The sequence below is a fragment of the Ranitomeya imitator genome, chromosome 1 (genome assembly GCF_032444005.1).
Source record: "Ranitomeya imitator isolate aRanImi1 chromosome 1, aRanImi1.pri, whole genome shotgun sequence".
Taxonomy (NCBI): Eukaryota; Metazoa; Chordata; class Amphibia; order Anura; family Dendrobatidae; genus Ranitomeya; species Ranitomeya imitator.
This window is the reverse complement of record NC_091282.1, coordinates 548,772,763-548,790,357: the sequence shown is the minus strand read 5'-3', so window position 1 is coordinate 548,790,357 and position 17,595 is coordinate 548,772,763. Positions and strand designations below refer to the sequence as shown.

Here is a 17,595-nt window from a genome sequence, read left to right as displayed (position 1 = left end):
GGGATATCTGCTGTAGGGGTCTCCAACATAGGGACAGAGTGTAACCTCGATAGGTTTCCCCTAAAGATATGGACAGGAGAGGTTGAGGAGACCCCACCGATCCCCGAGCTGGAAGTGTCCCCTGGTAAGTTCAGGACAGCTCAGCTCCAGGATCCAACCCTTGCTTGGGCACGACAAAGGGTGAGAGGTTAATGGAGTTGCCAGCAACCAGGGGCAGAAATGTTTTTTCCCCACCTGGCTGTCAACCAAGATCTATTGTATAGGTTTAACAAAATCCGGGATGAAGTGGTAAAACAACTGATAGTGCCTCAATACTACCATCGTGCGGTACTCAAAATGGCTTATACTCACAAGCTGGGGGGGCACTAAGGGGCCAAAAAGGTGCAGGAATGCATACTGCATTTTTTTGGCCTGGGGTCTACGCGGAGGTCCAGAGGTACTGTGACATGTGTCCGGAGTGCCAACTGACCTCACCCACCACGAACTACCGCAGTCCATTGGTACCTCTGCCCATCATAGAGGTACCTTCTGAGTGGATTGTGATGGATCTAGTGGGGCCGATAGTAAAATCTGCCTGGGGCCACCAACACATATTGGTGGTCATAGATTATGTCACCCGGAACTCGGAGGCTATTCCGCTTCGGCACACCTCAGCTAAACTTATCGCCATGTTGTTCTGTCACCTTGGGCTACTGAAGGAGTTCCTCACTGACCAGGGGACTCCTTTCATGTCCAAGGTGATAAAGGAACTATGCAAGCTTCTAAAAATAAAACAGTTGCTCACGTCGGTGTATCACCCCCAGACCGATGGGTTAGTCGAGCGCTTCAACAAAACCCTCAAATCCATGTTGAAGAAAGTATTCTACAAGGATGGAAGGGATTGGGACATGTTGTTGCCCTACTTAGTGTTCGCCATTCAGGAGGTACCACAGTCTTCCATGGGATTTTCACCCTTTAAGCTACAGTATAGCAGGCATCCTAGGAGTCTGCTGGATGCAGCCAAAGAGACATGGGAGCAGTAACCTACACCCCACAAGAGTGTCAGTGACCACGTGGCCAACATACAGGACTGAATTGCAGCAGTCAGGCCTATAGTAAAGGAGCATTTGGTGGATGCTCAGGCAGTGCATGTGTTGTACTCCCTGGTTTTGACATACCCTTCTGACATTTGATCCTGGACTGTTTCCTGACCATGCCTTTGGCTTACCACTCTGTCCTATGAGCCCTCCCGGTATCTGACTCCGAACCTCCTGATGACTTGCCTGTGAGTAGTGAGTGATGCTGCTGGGGAACAGACAGAGAGGTGAGTAGTGCTGTGTGTGTGTTGGAGAGGGCAATGATGGAGGTGGTGGAAAGTGCAATGATTGGAGTAGTGGGGGAGAAAACAATCATAGAGTTGGTGGAGAGGGAAATGATGGGGTGGTGGGGGAGAAGGCAATGATGGAGGAGATGCAGAGAGCAATTATGGGAGTGGTGGGGGAGAAAGCAATGATGGAGGTAGTGGGGGAGAAGGCAATGATGGTGATGGTGTAAAGGATGATGGGGGCAGTGGGGCAGGAGGCAATGATGGAGGTGGTGTAATGGGCAATGATGTGGGTGGTGGGGGAGTAAAACAATCAGAGGTTGTGGAGAGGGCAATGATGGGAGTGATGGGGAGAAGGCAATGATGGAGGTGGTGGAAAGGGCAATGATGGAGTTGGTGGAAGGGCAATGATGGGGTGGCGATGAGGACAATGATGAAGTAGAGGGGAGAACAATAATGGAGGTGGTGGAGAGGGTTATGTGGGGGGCTACATTATATTCTATGAGGGGGGCTACATTATATTCTATGAGGGGGCTACATTATATTCTATGAGGGGGCTACATTATATTCTATAAGGGGGCTGTATTATATTCTATGAGGGGGCTGCATTATATTCTATGAGGGGCCTGCATTATATTCTATGAGGGGGCTACTTTATATTCTATGAGGGGCTACCCCAACCCCTGCTACATAACTAAGACGTGTACTACCTTATATTATACCCTGATATTAGCGTGTTTAACTGCACAATCGGTGGTTTTGTATCTATTTTTATGTAGCTACATAGTGGGCCCCAAGAATGATTTTCTCTGGTGGGCCCAAGGTGCTTTACAATTAAGATAACTCCAGTACAGATAAAGAATAAATATTCACTTACAGTGACCTCTGATGTCTCATCTGATTCTGCTTCTTCTACATCAGACCTTTATGTGAACGTCTTCCAGGCACGACTCATTGTGTCACACTGAAAATAAGAAGATCACATACAGGTGCTTCTCACAAAATTAGAATATCATCAAAAAGTTAATTTATTTCAGTTCAAAAGTGAAACTCGTATTATATAGAGTAGTTACAAACAGAGTGATCAATTTCAAGTGTTTATTTTTGTTAATGTTGTTGATTATAGCTTACAGACAATGAAAACCCAAAAGTCGTTATCTCAGTAAATTAGAATAATTAAGAAAAACACCTGCAAAGGCTTCCTAAGCATTTTAAAAGGTCCCTAGTCTGTTTCAGTAGGCTCCACAATCATTGGGAAGACTGCTGACTTCATGGGTTAATGTACCTCATTCTGGTCCCCTTCATGGATTAATTTTCCCCATCCTGGTCCTCTTCATAGGTTAATTTGCAATATCCAGGTCCCATTCCTGGTATAAAGTTCTGTTCTTCTCCAACACATTAAAAAAAAAAAAGATTTGTCTCACCTTCCCCCTTTCTCCCATACCATGCAGGCTTTTCCTCTACAGCCAGTGCTGAAGCCAGCAGCTGAGTTTAGCATGCATACCATGGCATATGACTTCACTGCCATGCACCCCCAGTCATGGACACACTGACGTCAGTTAGCTGCTGGCCTTTGATTGGCCAGCGCGATTTATTGTAGCACAGAGAGAAAGCAGGCTACCTGTGTTGAAATACATTTAAACTGAAATAGTCACCGTTGTCAGCGAGCCCTCTTCACTTATGGGCCCTGGTGCGGCTATAATGGCAATATCTCCACTCCTGCCTAGTACAGAAAAAGATCATTGGTGCTAAGTGATGAGAGAGTTTAAAGTAGGAGGGAGTGTTCACTTGTGTCGAATTTAGAGGACAGGTGTAGGAGTACAGAGTTTTGTCTATTGGCTATGATAGTAGGTAATTTGCAACTTTAGTTAGGATAGTTTCAATAGAGTGATGTGGAAGGAAGCTGGATTGTAGTTAGTTGAGAAGTCCGCCAACAGCCCAGTCACTCAGGGAGACTGGGTCCCGCCTCAATGATTCTGCGTCAGCTTCCAGTTCCGGTAATAGCGCCGCTCACAGGCATATTTGGAAATGCAAGGTATTTGAAGAAAATCTTATTTCCACAGTTTATATCGATCTGCCCACTATACAGTGTAGTGGACAATCTCTTTAAAACAATGGCCCTTAGGCCCACACAACAATGGTTCATCAGTCCATGATCACAGTCCATCATCTTCAACCCACTTGGGACATCGAGTCGTCCATCCCTTCTCAAAATTTCATCCTTGTGGCAAGGACAGAGTCTATAAAATCCTGACCCGGCTAGAACATTAAGCCATCCGTTTCCTCCCCTCCCCCTTTTGAAAAATAATACCATCAATTGCACAATGTCACTCATTTGTCAAACTCACAGTCCCTTGGAGTAAAGTTAATAGAAAATATGAGGCAGGATTCAGGGGGAAATGGGACAGAATCTCAGTGCACAGTCCTTAGGGGCAGAAAAAGGTGTGAGACACCTTTGGCCGTTCACACTCCTTTAATCCAGCAGGATGATGCGCAAACATGTTCATAATAAAACTGGGGAGCACAAACTGTTCAGCCATTCTGGTCAACACCAGTGATCCTGGTCACTGTCGGGCCTTCTGTCCCAGGTACTTGGAACGGTTCCTTTTCATGTCCTCATGTGCAACGAGCACAACTGGGGCTTTCCAAATCAGATTCCTCTTTTCCCTTCTGGTTTAGGCATCCGCATTTTCTACTCCTTCTCTTTTCCTTTCAGCCCAGGCTCCTTAGGTCCCTCAAAAGCTGCCTAATACTGGCTTTCCCATTCTCTGTCCTCAGGAAACCTGGCGGTGAAAGCTGGATTCTTACTTTGTGTCAATGACTGCCCAGTGGACCAATCCCTTTCCAGGCTGTAAGCTCTTTCTTCTGCTGCATCAGCCTGCTCTGGTTCCTCCACACCTCCAGATGCGCAATCGAATCCACCATCACTTCTTGATATTGCTCTCTCTTCTACTCACTCACCTACAATGGCACAGGCCCATTCTGCCGTGGGTGTGTTTCTCCTCTGCTGGCACCTTCCCAAGCTGGATGTATTTTTGCGCTCTTTTCACCCTCCAATGCCCATGATGGGTGAAGCTTCCTCTGCCATGTGTGCCACCATCTGCCATCCTGAGCCTAGCTGTAGGCACCATTTTGGTTTTCACAGTAACCTTCCTCACATCCATCAAATTTTTTTGATGCATGATTCCATCCTGCTGACTACGCCAAATGTAAAGTGACTAATGCTAGTAGCCGTGGACGAGCTGCTGCTCCATAACGCCCTTGCACTTTACAGGAAAATCATGTCTCTGTCACAATATGATACCAGGTGTGGGATGCATCACACTCACTTGTAGGCTGCAGGCGTAAATTTTCGCCAGTCGTCCATTTTCAGGAGCTGCTGCACAAATTTCAGGGGACACGCAGTTTGTTGAAACATGCAAAACTTTACTGGACAGTTCAAGTTCATAAGATTGCAACACGCAGTATTGGGCACAACATTTCTTAGTTCTTGTTTCCTTACTACAGTACATCTTCAGGATTATTATTCATTACTCCTGGACTAGCCCTATGTTTACTGTTCCTGTCAACCCTAAGGATCTCTCGTCCAGACTGGTAGTGCACCCAGGATCTGTTACCTTTCCTTCTAGCTCTCCCACATCCTTAATCCCCTGTATCCCGATGATAAGGCACTCTTCGTATTACCTGTATCAAGCCATGAGCTATGGATGTTGCAGGAATTTCCACAAGGGATTCCAGTAAGGCTTTCCACCGCAACTAGCGATAGATGCTTGCCCACTGCAACTTGACCTTGGTTACTGTACTTCCCTATTTGATCTGCTATCAGAAAACAGTCTATTTTTACTGGGCCTTAACACTCCCACTATGGGATAGTCCCCCGCAACTCGTACCCAGTTGCAACAAACAAACCTCTTAGTTGATACTGCCACAGCTATGCACCACCCTAGTCTCTAGATTACAAGTGCCTGGTCATAAATACATCCCTTGGTGGAGGTCTAGCTCTTAGCACTCTCACCATATGGTAGCATGTGAGCTTACACTGTTTCATGCAGTACATCTTCCTTTTAGTGGGGGCTGTACCTGGTATTGCAGTTCATGACAGGCCATCAGTTTCAAAGAACCAGAAACCATTTGTATTTCTTATAATGTATAAACAGAACTGTATATCTAGCAATGCAAATTAATGTACTAAATTGAAGGACTTTTCGGGATGAACATAAATTTCTGCCCACTGTCTGGATTCCCCTCTGATGAAACCTCGAGCATAATGCACATTGTCAGGATTCAGTAATTTATTGCAGTGCAGAAATTTATATTCAAGATGAAAATTCCATTTAAATACATTAAAGCTCTACTATTTATAACTATATATATATATATAATTTCAAAGATTCCTTTGTTTATATAAGCAGGCTGTAAAGGATACTTTACCTCTTCCTTCCTTTGTTTAATTGATTTTCTCAAATTGGTTCCCATCAACCTGTTTCTATAGATATTTGTGTATAAAATTAGAGATTTTGTGGGCCTATGAACAACTAGAAAGAAAATGTAAAGATTTATTAACTGATCTACTTTGGGGTGTTGTTTTAATGACTAAAGCAAAAATAGCTCCTGCATTTGGAATATTAATTATTATGTCTTCTCTCTTAGTAAACAGGAAGCTGAAGCCTTAGAAAGAGAATTGTTGGAAGATTACCGCTTTGGGAAGCAACAACTTATTGAGATATTAGGACACAGCTGTGCAATAGCAGTAACCAAGGTCTGTACTGCAGAGAAATTTAATCAGGTTACTAGTTACTGTCCTGTACAATATGTATAAAATGTTAAAACAGCAAGGGGGACACAAATAATTTTGTAACAAACTTATGGAAACCTAAGCTACTACTTCAATAGCCACAAGAGAAATATATTATATAGTGACCTTCAAATGATTTGCCATGCATGCAATATTTGGGTTGGTCAGATGTCTAATTGATATCAGTTTGCAGTAATTTTCATCAGTGTTTCAACCCAGTAAATTGGATCACTCTTGAGAATTTAAATAAAATTTTTAATGAAAAATATTGGAGAAACTTCATACGGTATATCAATAGTTGGTCCATGTATGAAGAAAGAGTGGGATGGCACACAGTGTTCTGTAAAAATCCGTAGTTTATTGAAACATTAAAAAATCTTCAGCAGGGGAGCAATGTGTGGGATTTTGTCCTTGTATCCCACACCTAGCTCCCCTGCTGAAGATTTTTTTTAATCTTAATAATGTCTTCACATCCTGCTCTGTCCAGATGTGTCTGGATCCCAGAATTCCAAGCGACAGAAGTTCACCGACCGCCATATTGGGACACCCAATTGATGGGGGTCTCAATATGGAAACTGCTGGTGGTACCGGCCTCTTGCGCAGTACCACCAGCGGAACATCATCGCACCACACACACACACTGTATACGTTGTACACCACACACATACAAACACACTGTGTATGCCGTACGCATCACACACACACACTGTATACGCCATACGCAGCCTCTTGCACGGTACCACCAGTGGAACACCGTTGCCGGGATCCGCCGAATGATTCACTGACCGCCGACATCTTTGTACAGGAGGAGCGCATAGCACATGGGGTAGACAGATCAAAAAGGAGAGCACAGACAGAAGAAGTCAGCACATGGGGAAAGAGAGAGTGGATAGGTGGGTGAGCACATGGGGGAGAGTGGATAGGTGGGTGAGCACATGGGGGGGAGAGATTCTCATTACCGCCCTCCCAATGCGATAGCATCAGGCCTCCACCTAGTTTTCAATAAACTAAGGATTTTACAGGACGGTGAGTGCCATCCCACTCTTTCTTCATACATCGACTTTTGGTGATGTTTTTTCTGGATTGAGCACCTGTCCATCCGGGCATGTGAGCCTGCAGCGTTTGTGACCCCACAGGTGGGTTGGTTGATTTGGCGGTGCAGCAGTGCGGATTGCTTGTCTTTTTGCAAATATCAATATTTGGAAGTATATATGAAGTGTAGAAAATATAACCTAAAAGATTTACTTTTATTTGGCAGGTGTATCCATTGAAAGCACTTCCTAAAAAACAACCAACTGTTTTGATCATTTGTGGCCCTGAACAGAATGGTGCTATTGGCTTGGTTTGTGCTCGAAACCTACGCGCATTTGTAAGTGTCCATCCAAATAATCAAATGCATATTATTAACTTTTAACCTCTCATAGAAAGGAAAGGGAAAGTTTTAACAATTTCTTTTTCACTTACACTTACACACAGATACAGTATATTCTTCCACTAATGCATCATGTAATATCTATGGGAAGGAGGGGGCTCATATTCAGTCACATCCAAAGTTGTGATTAATGCATGAAATGTGTCCACTCATAGAGATAACTCAGAGAATAACCTTGACTTTACATTATGATTATATATTCATAGCCGTTGTACATTATGCATCTTTTGTAGAATTAATGGCGCGCAACATAAATTTCGTAAAAGTATTAGTGATAATTTTATAAATGGATAGATATTCTAAACAGAGGTCACACTATATATTTCACAGAAGACTGCTCGGCTTAGCATTTTAGAAGAGCATTTTTAGCCGAGATGGAGAGTGTAATCTGCAATAATACATATGCATAACAAAATGTTAAGAGCTCTCTATTTATGCAGGAAAACATTGCTATGTCCTATTATGCTTCCTAGCTGTAATAATAACCCTATATTCCTCAGCACAGTAATAGTGTTCCCACACAGTAACAATGCCTCATTGGGTCTCTTTAAATTAATAATGCAACCTTTGAGCCTCCACACACTAATGGTGCCCCTTTCTGTGTCTCCACACAGTAATAATGCCCCACACAGTAATAGTGTTCCTATTTTGCCTAAACAGAAATAGTGCTCCACATTGGACCTCTAGATAGTAATAGTGGTTCCTCTGCTCCTCCACTTTGTATTAATGCCCATTGTGCTTTAACAATTAAATAGTGCTCCATCTATAACTCCACATAGTAATTTTATAGCAATGTGCCTCTATATAATAATGACCACCTGTACCTCCACATAGTAATAGTGCCCCCTCTGAGCGTCCACACAGTAATAGCATCTCTATTGTGCCATTGTGTCTGCGTATGGATAGGCCTCTGCATACTCAAAGGGCCCCATCTGTGCCCCTACATTATAATAGGGCAACCTTTGTGCTTCACCTCACTCTGCTCTTATGAAGAGTAGGGATGGCATTTTGAAGCTCGGTGCATGTGCCACAATTGATGTCAAGTGTATAAATATCACCAACATAATTAATATTTTACTGAAGTAGTCATTTTAAGATTCTCAATTGAAACATTGGTACTTTTACCCCACTTTCTAAGGCTAAGAACCATGATGTGCCATTATGGAGAGTGGTAGTAGGAATTTTTATCTTAACTATGTACTTCAATTGAAAAGGGACTTATTTAACAGCATGGGATAACTCTATATGATTAATAATAAGGTTACATTTGCCTTGGTGCCCAAGGGAGACCAAAGCCTAGTTTTCCACTTCCACTAGGATATGACATAATAGTATGCATTATTCTTTTACTGTGACCGATTGATTATCTTTTTGCTTTATTGCTTTATTAAGTCTGTTCTATGATATCACTCTATTATTTCTGTAGCATTGGGCATCTCCTTGTATTATGATGCAGTATATATGATCTCTGTGGTTCTCAGCATCTGTGTCATCCCTATTATTTCGGTGAAATCACTATTTACATTGTTGCCATAGTGTGACATCATTTTGCTATTACACCTGTGTTTGGTATGATGTTATCTTAATTTTCTGATATACCGCTGCGATATCCATCTTGTAATACCGTGACGTCCTGTGACATCAACGTGGATTTTATGCTTGTGCTTTGCCGCTTTGCTTATTACTCCAGCTTTGGAGAGCACTGTTGCAAACGTTCCTTCAGAGTTTAGGAAACTTAAGTTGTGCTGAACAGACACCGAACCAGTGAGTTTTTTAATAGTTGTGTGCTGTCAGTAATGAGAATGATCCATTGTTAAAATATATAGAATCTAATAAACTACAGTCAATGGAACAAACTACAAAAGGAGCCCACAGAATAACTAACAAAGGATCACAGTTACAACATGAACTGGTAGAGTGGCAGTCCCTACCAAAAGTTCCAGACAAAGAAACCTAATAGCATCCCATTGGACCAGCTAACTGCAAACATATTTCTTCTAAAGGCTATTAAAATTCCTTGTAGGAAGAGTATGTTCTCAATGATCACTCACTGTATTCTCCATTTCACTGCTCTTTTTCTACATTTTTTTACTAAACAATTTAATTTTCTGTGTTACTAAAATACTATGGTTAAATACAACTATTTACTGATTGGTTAAAAGTCTCATAATTGTGGAGAATTATAGAAAGATTTCATGCTTGGCACAGTGTGAATGACCTAAGCACACCTGAGGTTTCCGGGAGCAGATGCAGTCTCCATAGGATGCCAGCAGGGAGATCTTGTTTTGTACAAGTAATGCCACATGGCACTGTAGCAGTACCTACAGGATTTAGCTTCTTTTCACTAAATAATTAACCAACATATTTTTACCAGGACATTGAGGTTCATTATTGAAGCTCGGTCACACACGTTGTTTTAGTTTTTCGATTTCTCTCTTAATATTATACTTGCCTGTAATAGCTGGATTTCATAGAACTGTTGGTTCCTGCTTTAGACATTACAGGGTCACAGATTATATTGTTTTCTATTCTTCTTAAATAAAATTACGGTACATGGTACTGGAATGTGTGACTCACGTGTCCCATTTCTCAGTGGTGGCTCATACAGAAAAATATTTTCCTTTGTCTGCTATTCTTGCTCGCATCACATAATTCTGATTCATGCCTTGTTCTTCAAGTAGTAGGATACAAGGTAAATGTATACAAATAAAGCAAAGTGAATCACTTCTACAGCATAAATAATTTTGCAGGCAAAAATATACTAGAGAGGTTTTCGAGAACTTTTATATTGATGACTTATTCACAGGATTGGTCATCAATATAAGGTCAATGTAGGTCAGTGTAGGTCCAACACTGAGCACCACCACTGATCACCTTTGGCAAATTTAAACAGTGTACAGATGAAACAATGCAGTCTTGGACTCAACTGATGGATAGCTCATCAATAAAAAAATTGGAAGATATTCTACAACTATGTTCTTTTGTCCTACCAAATACTTTGATCTGCAATCTTAAAGAGAATCTGTCACCCCAAAATTCGCCTATAAGCTAAGGCCACCGGCATCAGGGGCTTATCTACAGAATTCTGTAGAATCTTGTAGATGTAACCTGCAAGATAAGAAAAACAGGTTATATTATATTCACTCAGGGGTGGTCCCAGTGCGGTCTGGTCCAATGGGCGTCGCGATCCGGGTTCGGCGCCTCCCATCTTCATACGATGACGTCCTCTTCTTTGCTTCCTGCTGCTGCTCCTGCGCAGGTGTACTTTATCTGACCTGTTGAGGGCAGAGCAAAGTATTGCAGTGCGCAGGCGCCGGGCCTCTCTGACCTTTCCCGTCACCTGCGCACTGCAGTACTTTGCTCTACCCTCAACAGGGCAGACAAAGTACGCCTGTGCAGGAGCCACGGCAGGAAGCAAAGAAGAGGACGTCATCGTATGAAGATGGGAGGCGCCGGACCCAAATCGCGACACCCATCGGACCAGACCGCACCGGGACCACCGATGGGTGAGTATAATATAACTTTTCTTATCTTGCAGGTTACATCGGGGGCTTATCTACAGCATTACAGAATGCTGTAGATAAGCCCCTGATGCCGATGGTTAGTTTATAGGCGAATTTTGGGGTGACAGATTCCCTTTAAGATTGAAAAAATGTATAAGATTCTATACAATATACCTGTAGATTTCTAATGTTAATCTGTTTTACCTTTAAGGGTATGTGCCCACCTGCGGTATTTTAATATGGAGCAGGTGTTAAACCGCTGCGGATTCCGCCCACAAAGAATTGACATACTGCGGAAAATAAACCGCAGCGTTTCCGCGCGTTTTTTTCCACAGCATGTGCACAGCGGTTTTTGTTTTCCATAGGTTTACATGGTACTGTACACCACATGGAAAACTGCTGCGGATCCACTGTAAAATCCGCAACGTGTGCACATACCCTAAAGCTCATTTAGTCTAGCCGGCAATCGGGATCAGCTTTCCTTAGAACACTAGTTCATCAATTGGCTTATGTAGAGATGTCAGCAATTGCCTAATGAACAAGCCAAACATTTGCTCATCATGTGATTGAATTATTCATGCCGGCATTAATTTATAGTTATCAGAAGCCCACCAATCTGTTCTATGTAAACAGAAAATTTGCTGCCATTAACATTGATTACCCAGGTCTGCAAGGGTAAAAATGTTTGAAAAGTAAGGGGTGATTTCTTTATACTTTTGATCGCTGAGTTAAAATATAAAAAAAATCCATCACGTGCAGTTTTTTCACAAACTCAGACTCAGTAGGCTTTTTCTTGCAATATACTTTGACCACTTTGCATGACCCTTGGTGGATGATTTTGGTGTCATTAGATTGGTTAGAAGTTAGTGGATGCTGTGCTGTGATTGGCTGCTGTGGGCAGAGATTTTCTTAACCCAACATCCATAGAATGTGGTGCTGTCCACAGCATCCAATCATAGCATATATTTTATATTAAATCAGTAGTATAAGAAATGAAAGCTGCACTGTGATTGGTTATTATGGGCAGTAAAGACATATTTTTTTTTAGTCACAGTTCATAATAATGTGGTGGTGTCCATAGCAACCAATCAGAGCACAGCTTTTATTTTACAAACTCTTTGCAGATGTTGTCCTTGGTGGGGTTTGATCCCACTGCTAACCACTGCACCACCTTTGATTGCTAAATTGATTAGCAATCAAATTGATTGATTGACAAGGTGCAGCGGACCCAAGTAAAATGACAACTGCACAGGTGCAATACCAAATGAAACAGCCAGCCTTCAATCAGGGATTGGCCGTATGGCACACCAATGCAAAAAAGTCTACTCTGTATGTGGCAATGTTCACACAAGGAATGCAGAGCATCAGGTTCTCAGCTTATTAATGACGCCCTATGGCAGGCTGCCCAGTGCTAACTATAATGCATCCTGTGTGAGCAGAGGCCACAGTTTTCAGAACCATTTGGGCCCATTTGGGCTGGCTGTGTCATTTGGTATTGCACCTGTGCAGTTGCCATTTTACTTGGGTCCACTGCACCCTGTCAGTGCAATTGTATTGAGGCCCATTTAGACAGGTAAGCATCTCTGCCTGTTTATGGTTTTTTAACTCTTCATTAGAGTTGAGCGAATTTGTTCAGATTCGGTCGCCGAAACTGAATTTGCCATATTCGTGCCATATTGGTACCTATTCATTCCGAATTTATGTTTGATGATCGGTTCCGAACATATTCTAATTTCTACTCCCATTGACTCTAATGACGTTCAGCTGTGTTCGACGAATATTGCAAAAACAATATTCGCTGCCGATCGTATTCGAAACCGAATCTGAACGAATTCACTCAACTCTACTCTTCATATAAAGAATTGCCTTTGTGCAACTCAATGAATCGAAAGGAGAAAACAAAAAGTATAGCTCTCAGAATATGGCAACACCAACCAAAGTTTGAGGTTGATCTCTTTAACCCCTTAGTGACAGAGCCAATTTGGTACTTAATGACCGAGCCAATTTTTGCAATTCTGACCACTGTCACTTTATGAGGTTATAACTCTGGAACGCTTCAACGGATCATGCTGATTCTGAGATTGTTTTTTCGTGACATATTGTACTTCATGTTAGTGGTAACATTTCTTCGATATTACTTGCGATTATTTATGAAAAAAATGGAAATATGGCGAAAATTTTTACAATTTTGCAATTTTCAAATTTTGTATTTTTATGCCCTTAAATCAGAGAGATATGTCACGAAAAATAGTTAATAAATAACATTTCCCACATGTCTACTTTACATCAGCACAATTTTGGAAACAAAATTTTTTTTGTTAGGGAGTTATAAGGGTTAAAAGTTGACCAGCAATTTCTCATTTTTACAACACCATTTTTTTTTAGGGACCACATCACATTTGAAGTCATTTTGAGGGGTCTATATGATAGAAAATAATGAAGTGTGACACCATTCTAAAAACTACACCCCTCAAGGTTCTCAAAACCACATTCAAGAAGTTTATTAACCCTTTACATGCTTCACAGGAACTGAAACAATGTGGAAGGAAAAAACAAACATTTAACTTTTTTTTGCAAACATCTTAATTCAGAACCATTTTTTTTATTTTGACAAGTGTAAAAACCGAAATGTAACAATAAATTTTGTTATGCAATTTCTCCTGAATACGCCAATACCCCATATGTGGGGGTAAACCACTTTTTGGGCGCATCGCAGAACTTAGAAGTGAAGGAGTGCCGTTTGACTTTTTCAATGCAGAATTGGAATTGAGATCGGACGCCATGTCACGTTTAGAGAGCCCCTGATGTGCCTAAACAGTGGAAACTCCCCACAAGTGACACCATTTTGGAAACTAGACCCCTTAAGGAACTTATCTAGATGTGTGGTGAGCACTTTGAACCCCCAAGTGCTTCACAGAAGTGTATAACGTAGAGCCGTGAAAATAAAAAATCGCTTTTGTTTACACAAAAATGATCTTTTCGCCCACAAATTCTTATTTTCACAAGGGTAACAGGAAAAATTAGACCACAAAAGTTGTTGTGCGATTTCTCCTGAATACGTCGATACCCCATATGTGAGGGTAAACCACTGTTTGGGCGCACCGCAGAGCTTGGAAGTGAAGGAGCGCCGTTTTACTTTTTCAATGTAGAATTGGCTGGAATTGAGATCGGACGCCATGTCGCGTTTGGAGAGCCCCTGATGTGCCTAAACAGTGGAAACCCCCCACAAGTGACCCCATTTTGGAAACTAGACCCCTTAAGGAACTTATCTAGATGTGTGGTGAGCACTTTAAACCCCCATGTGCTTCACAGAAGTTTATAATGTAGAGCCATGAAAAAAAAAATCGCATTTTTTCTACAAAAATGATCTTTTTGCCCACAAATTTTTATTTTCGCAAGGGTAACAGGAGAAATTAGACCACTAAAGTTGTTGTGCAATTTCTCCTGAGTACGTCGATACCCAATATGCCGTTTTACTTTTTCAATGTAGAATTGGATGGAATTGAGATCGGACGCCATGTCGCGTTTGGAGAGCCCCTGATGTGCCTAAACAGTAGAAATCCCCCACAAGTGACCCCATTTTGGAAACTAGACCCCCCATGAAACTTGTCTGTGGTGAGAACTTTGAATGCCCAAGTGCTTCACAGAAGTTTATAATGCAGAGTCGTGAAAATAAAAAATATTTTTTTTTCCACAAAAAAGATTTTTTAGCCCCCAAGTTTTTATTTTCACAAGGGTAACAAGAGAAATTGGACCTCAAAAGTTGTTGTCCAATTTGTCCTGAGTATGCTGGTACCCCATATGTGGGGGTAAACCACTGTTTGGGCGCACGGCAGAGCTTGGAAGGAAGGAGCGCCGTTTTGGAATGCAGACTTTGATAGAATGGTCTGCAGGCATTATGTTGCGTTTGCAGAGCCCCTGATGTACCTAACCAGTAGTAACCCCCCATAAGCGACCCCGTTTTGGAAACTAGACCCCCCAAGGAACTTATATAGATGTGTGGTGAGAACTTTGAATGCCCAAGTGCTTCACAGAAGTTTATAATGCAGAGTCATAAAAAAAAATATATATATATTTTTCCACAAAAAAAGATATTGTAGCCCCCAAGTTTTTATTTTCACAAGGGTAACAAGAGAAATTGGACCACAGAAGTTGTTGTCCAATTTATCATGAGTACGCTGATGCCCCATTTGTGGGGGTAACCCACTGTTTGGGCGCACGGCAGAGCTCAGAAAGGAGGGAGCACTATTTGACTTTTTGAGCGCAAAATTGGCTGTCGTGTTTGGAGACCCCCTGATGTACCTAAACAGTGGAAACCCCCCAATTCTAGCTCCAACCCTAACCCCAACACACCCCTAACCCTAATCCCAACCTGATCCATAATCCTAATCACTAACCCTAACCATAATCACAATCCTTACCCCAAAACAACCCTAATGTCAACCCTAACCATAACCCTAATCAAAACCCTAAATCCAACACACCCCTAATCCTAATCTCAACCCTAACCTCAAACCTAACCCTAATCCCAATACACCCCTAATCACAACCCTAACCTTAACCCTAATCCCAAACCTAACCCTAATCCCAAGCGTAACCCTAATGCCAACCCTAACCCTAATACCAACCCTAATCCAAACCCTAACCCTAATCCCAACTCTAACCCTAACTTTAGCCCCAACCCTAGCCCTAACTTTAGCCCCAACCCTAACCCTAGCCCTAAGGCTACTTTCACACTTGCGTCGTTTGGCATCCGTCGCAATCCGTCGTTTTGGACAAGAAACGGATCCTGCAAATGTGCCCGCAGGATGCGTTTTTTGCCCATAGACTTGTATTGCCGACGGATCGTGACGGATGGCCACACGTCGCGTCCGTCGTGCACTGGATCAGTTGTGTTTTGGCGGACCGTCGGCACAAAAAAACGTTCAATGAAACTTTTTTTGTACGTCGCCTCCGCCATTTCTGACTGCACATGCATGGCCGTAACTCCGCCCCCTCCTCCCCAGGACATAGATTGGGCAGCGGATGCGTTGAAAAACTACAGCCGCTGCCCATGTTGTGCACAATTTTCACAGCGTGCGTCGGTATGTCGGGCCGACGCATTGCGACGGCCCCGTACCGACGTAAGTGTGAAAGAAGCCTAACCCTAAATTTAGCCCCAACCCTAACCCTAAATTTAGCCCCAACCCTAGCCCTAACCCTAGCCCTAACCCTAACCCTATCCCTAGCCCTAGCCCTAACCCTACCCCTAACCCTGCCACTAACCATACCCCTAACCCTAACCCTACCCCTAACCCTAACCCGAACCCTAACCCTACCCCTAACCCTACCCCTAACCCTACCCCTAACCCTAACCCTACCCCTAACCCTACCCCTACCCCTAACCCTAATTTTAGCCCCAACTGCTGTTCTCCTGCCGGCCAGCAGATGGAGACAGATGGCGGGCGCACTGCGCATGCGCCCGCCATTTTCTTTTGCCGGCGGCCAGGAGGAGCAGCAGGAGGATCCAGGGACACAGGTGAGTATGATAGGGTACCGAATCCCCCTACTTCTCTGTCCTCTGATGTGCGATCACATCAGAGGACAGAGAATTACACTTTACTTTTTTTTTTTTTTTTTTTTTTGCGGTCGCCGGTAAACAGTTAATTACCGGCGATCGCAAAACAGGGGTTGGTAAAACCGACCCTGATCATGCTCTTTGGGGTCTCGGCTACCCCCGGCAGCCGAGACCCCAAAGATTCTCGCGGGGCCGGCCGGCAGGCGCACTGCGCATGCGCCCGCCATTTTGAAGATGGCGGCGCCCACCGGGAGACACGAGGAGCACCGGGGGAGATAGGTGAGTATCGGGGGGCGATCGGGGACCCCTTTTCTCTGTCCTCCGATGTGCGATCACATCGGAGGACAGAGAAATTAAAAAGAGATCGCGTTTTTTTTTTTTTTTGCGATCGCCGGTAAACGGTTAATTACCGGCGATCGCAAATGCGGGGTGGGTAAAAAAACCCCCGAATCATGTTCTCTGGGGTCTCGGCTACCCCCGGCAGCCGAGACCCCGGAGAAAATCCGACTCTGGGGGGCACTATACACTTTTTCCACAGCGCCGTTAATTAACGGTGCTGTGGTTTAAGTACCCTTAGCGGCCGCCGTTAAAAGGTGTATCGGCGGTCGCTAAGGGGTTAAAGTGGTAAAATCTTTAGAAATATAAATAGCATATATACTTGAGTATAAGCCGAGATTTTCAGCCCATTTTTTGGGGCTGAAAGTCCCCCTCTCGGCTTATACTTAAGTCATACCCAGGGGTCGGCAGGGGAGGGGGAGCGGGGGCTGTCTAATTATGCTCACCTCCTCCTCGTGCGGTCCCTGCAGGTCCCCGACTCACTGGCGCCCCAGCTTCTTCCTGTACTGAGCGGTCACATGGTACCGCTCATTACAGTAATGAATATGCGGCTCCACCTCCCATAGAGGTGGAGCTGCATATCGATTACTGTAATGAGCGGTAACGGTGACAGCTCAGTACAGGTAGAAGCTGCCAATGCCACAAAGCAGGGACTGCAACGTGCCAGGA

General features: G+C 43.3%; 1 protein-coding gene across 1 annotated transcript in view; it reads left to right on the top strand.

Moving 5' to 3' along the window:
- YJEFN3 (YjeF N-terminal domain containing 3) overlaps positions 1–17,595 on the top strand; it is a 528,136-nt gene that overhangs the window by 304,376 nt on the left and 206,165 nt on the right. Inside the window, exons 2-3 of the mRNA XM_069767691.1 lie at positions 5,954–6,062; positions 7,357–7,467. Coding sequence (XP_069623792.1) covers positions 5,954–6,062; positions 7,357–7,467 — 220 coding nt within the window. The remainder of the gene's footprint in view (positions 1–5,953; positions 6,063–7,356; positions 7,468–17,595) is intronic.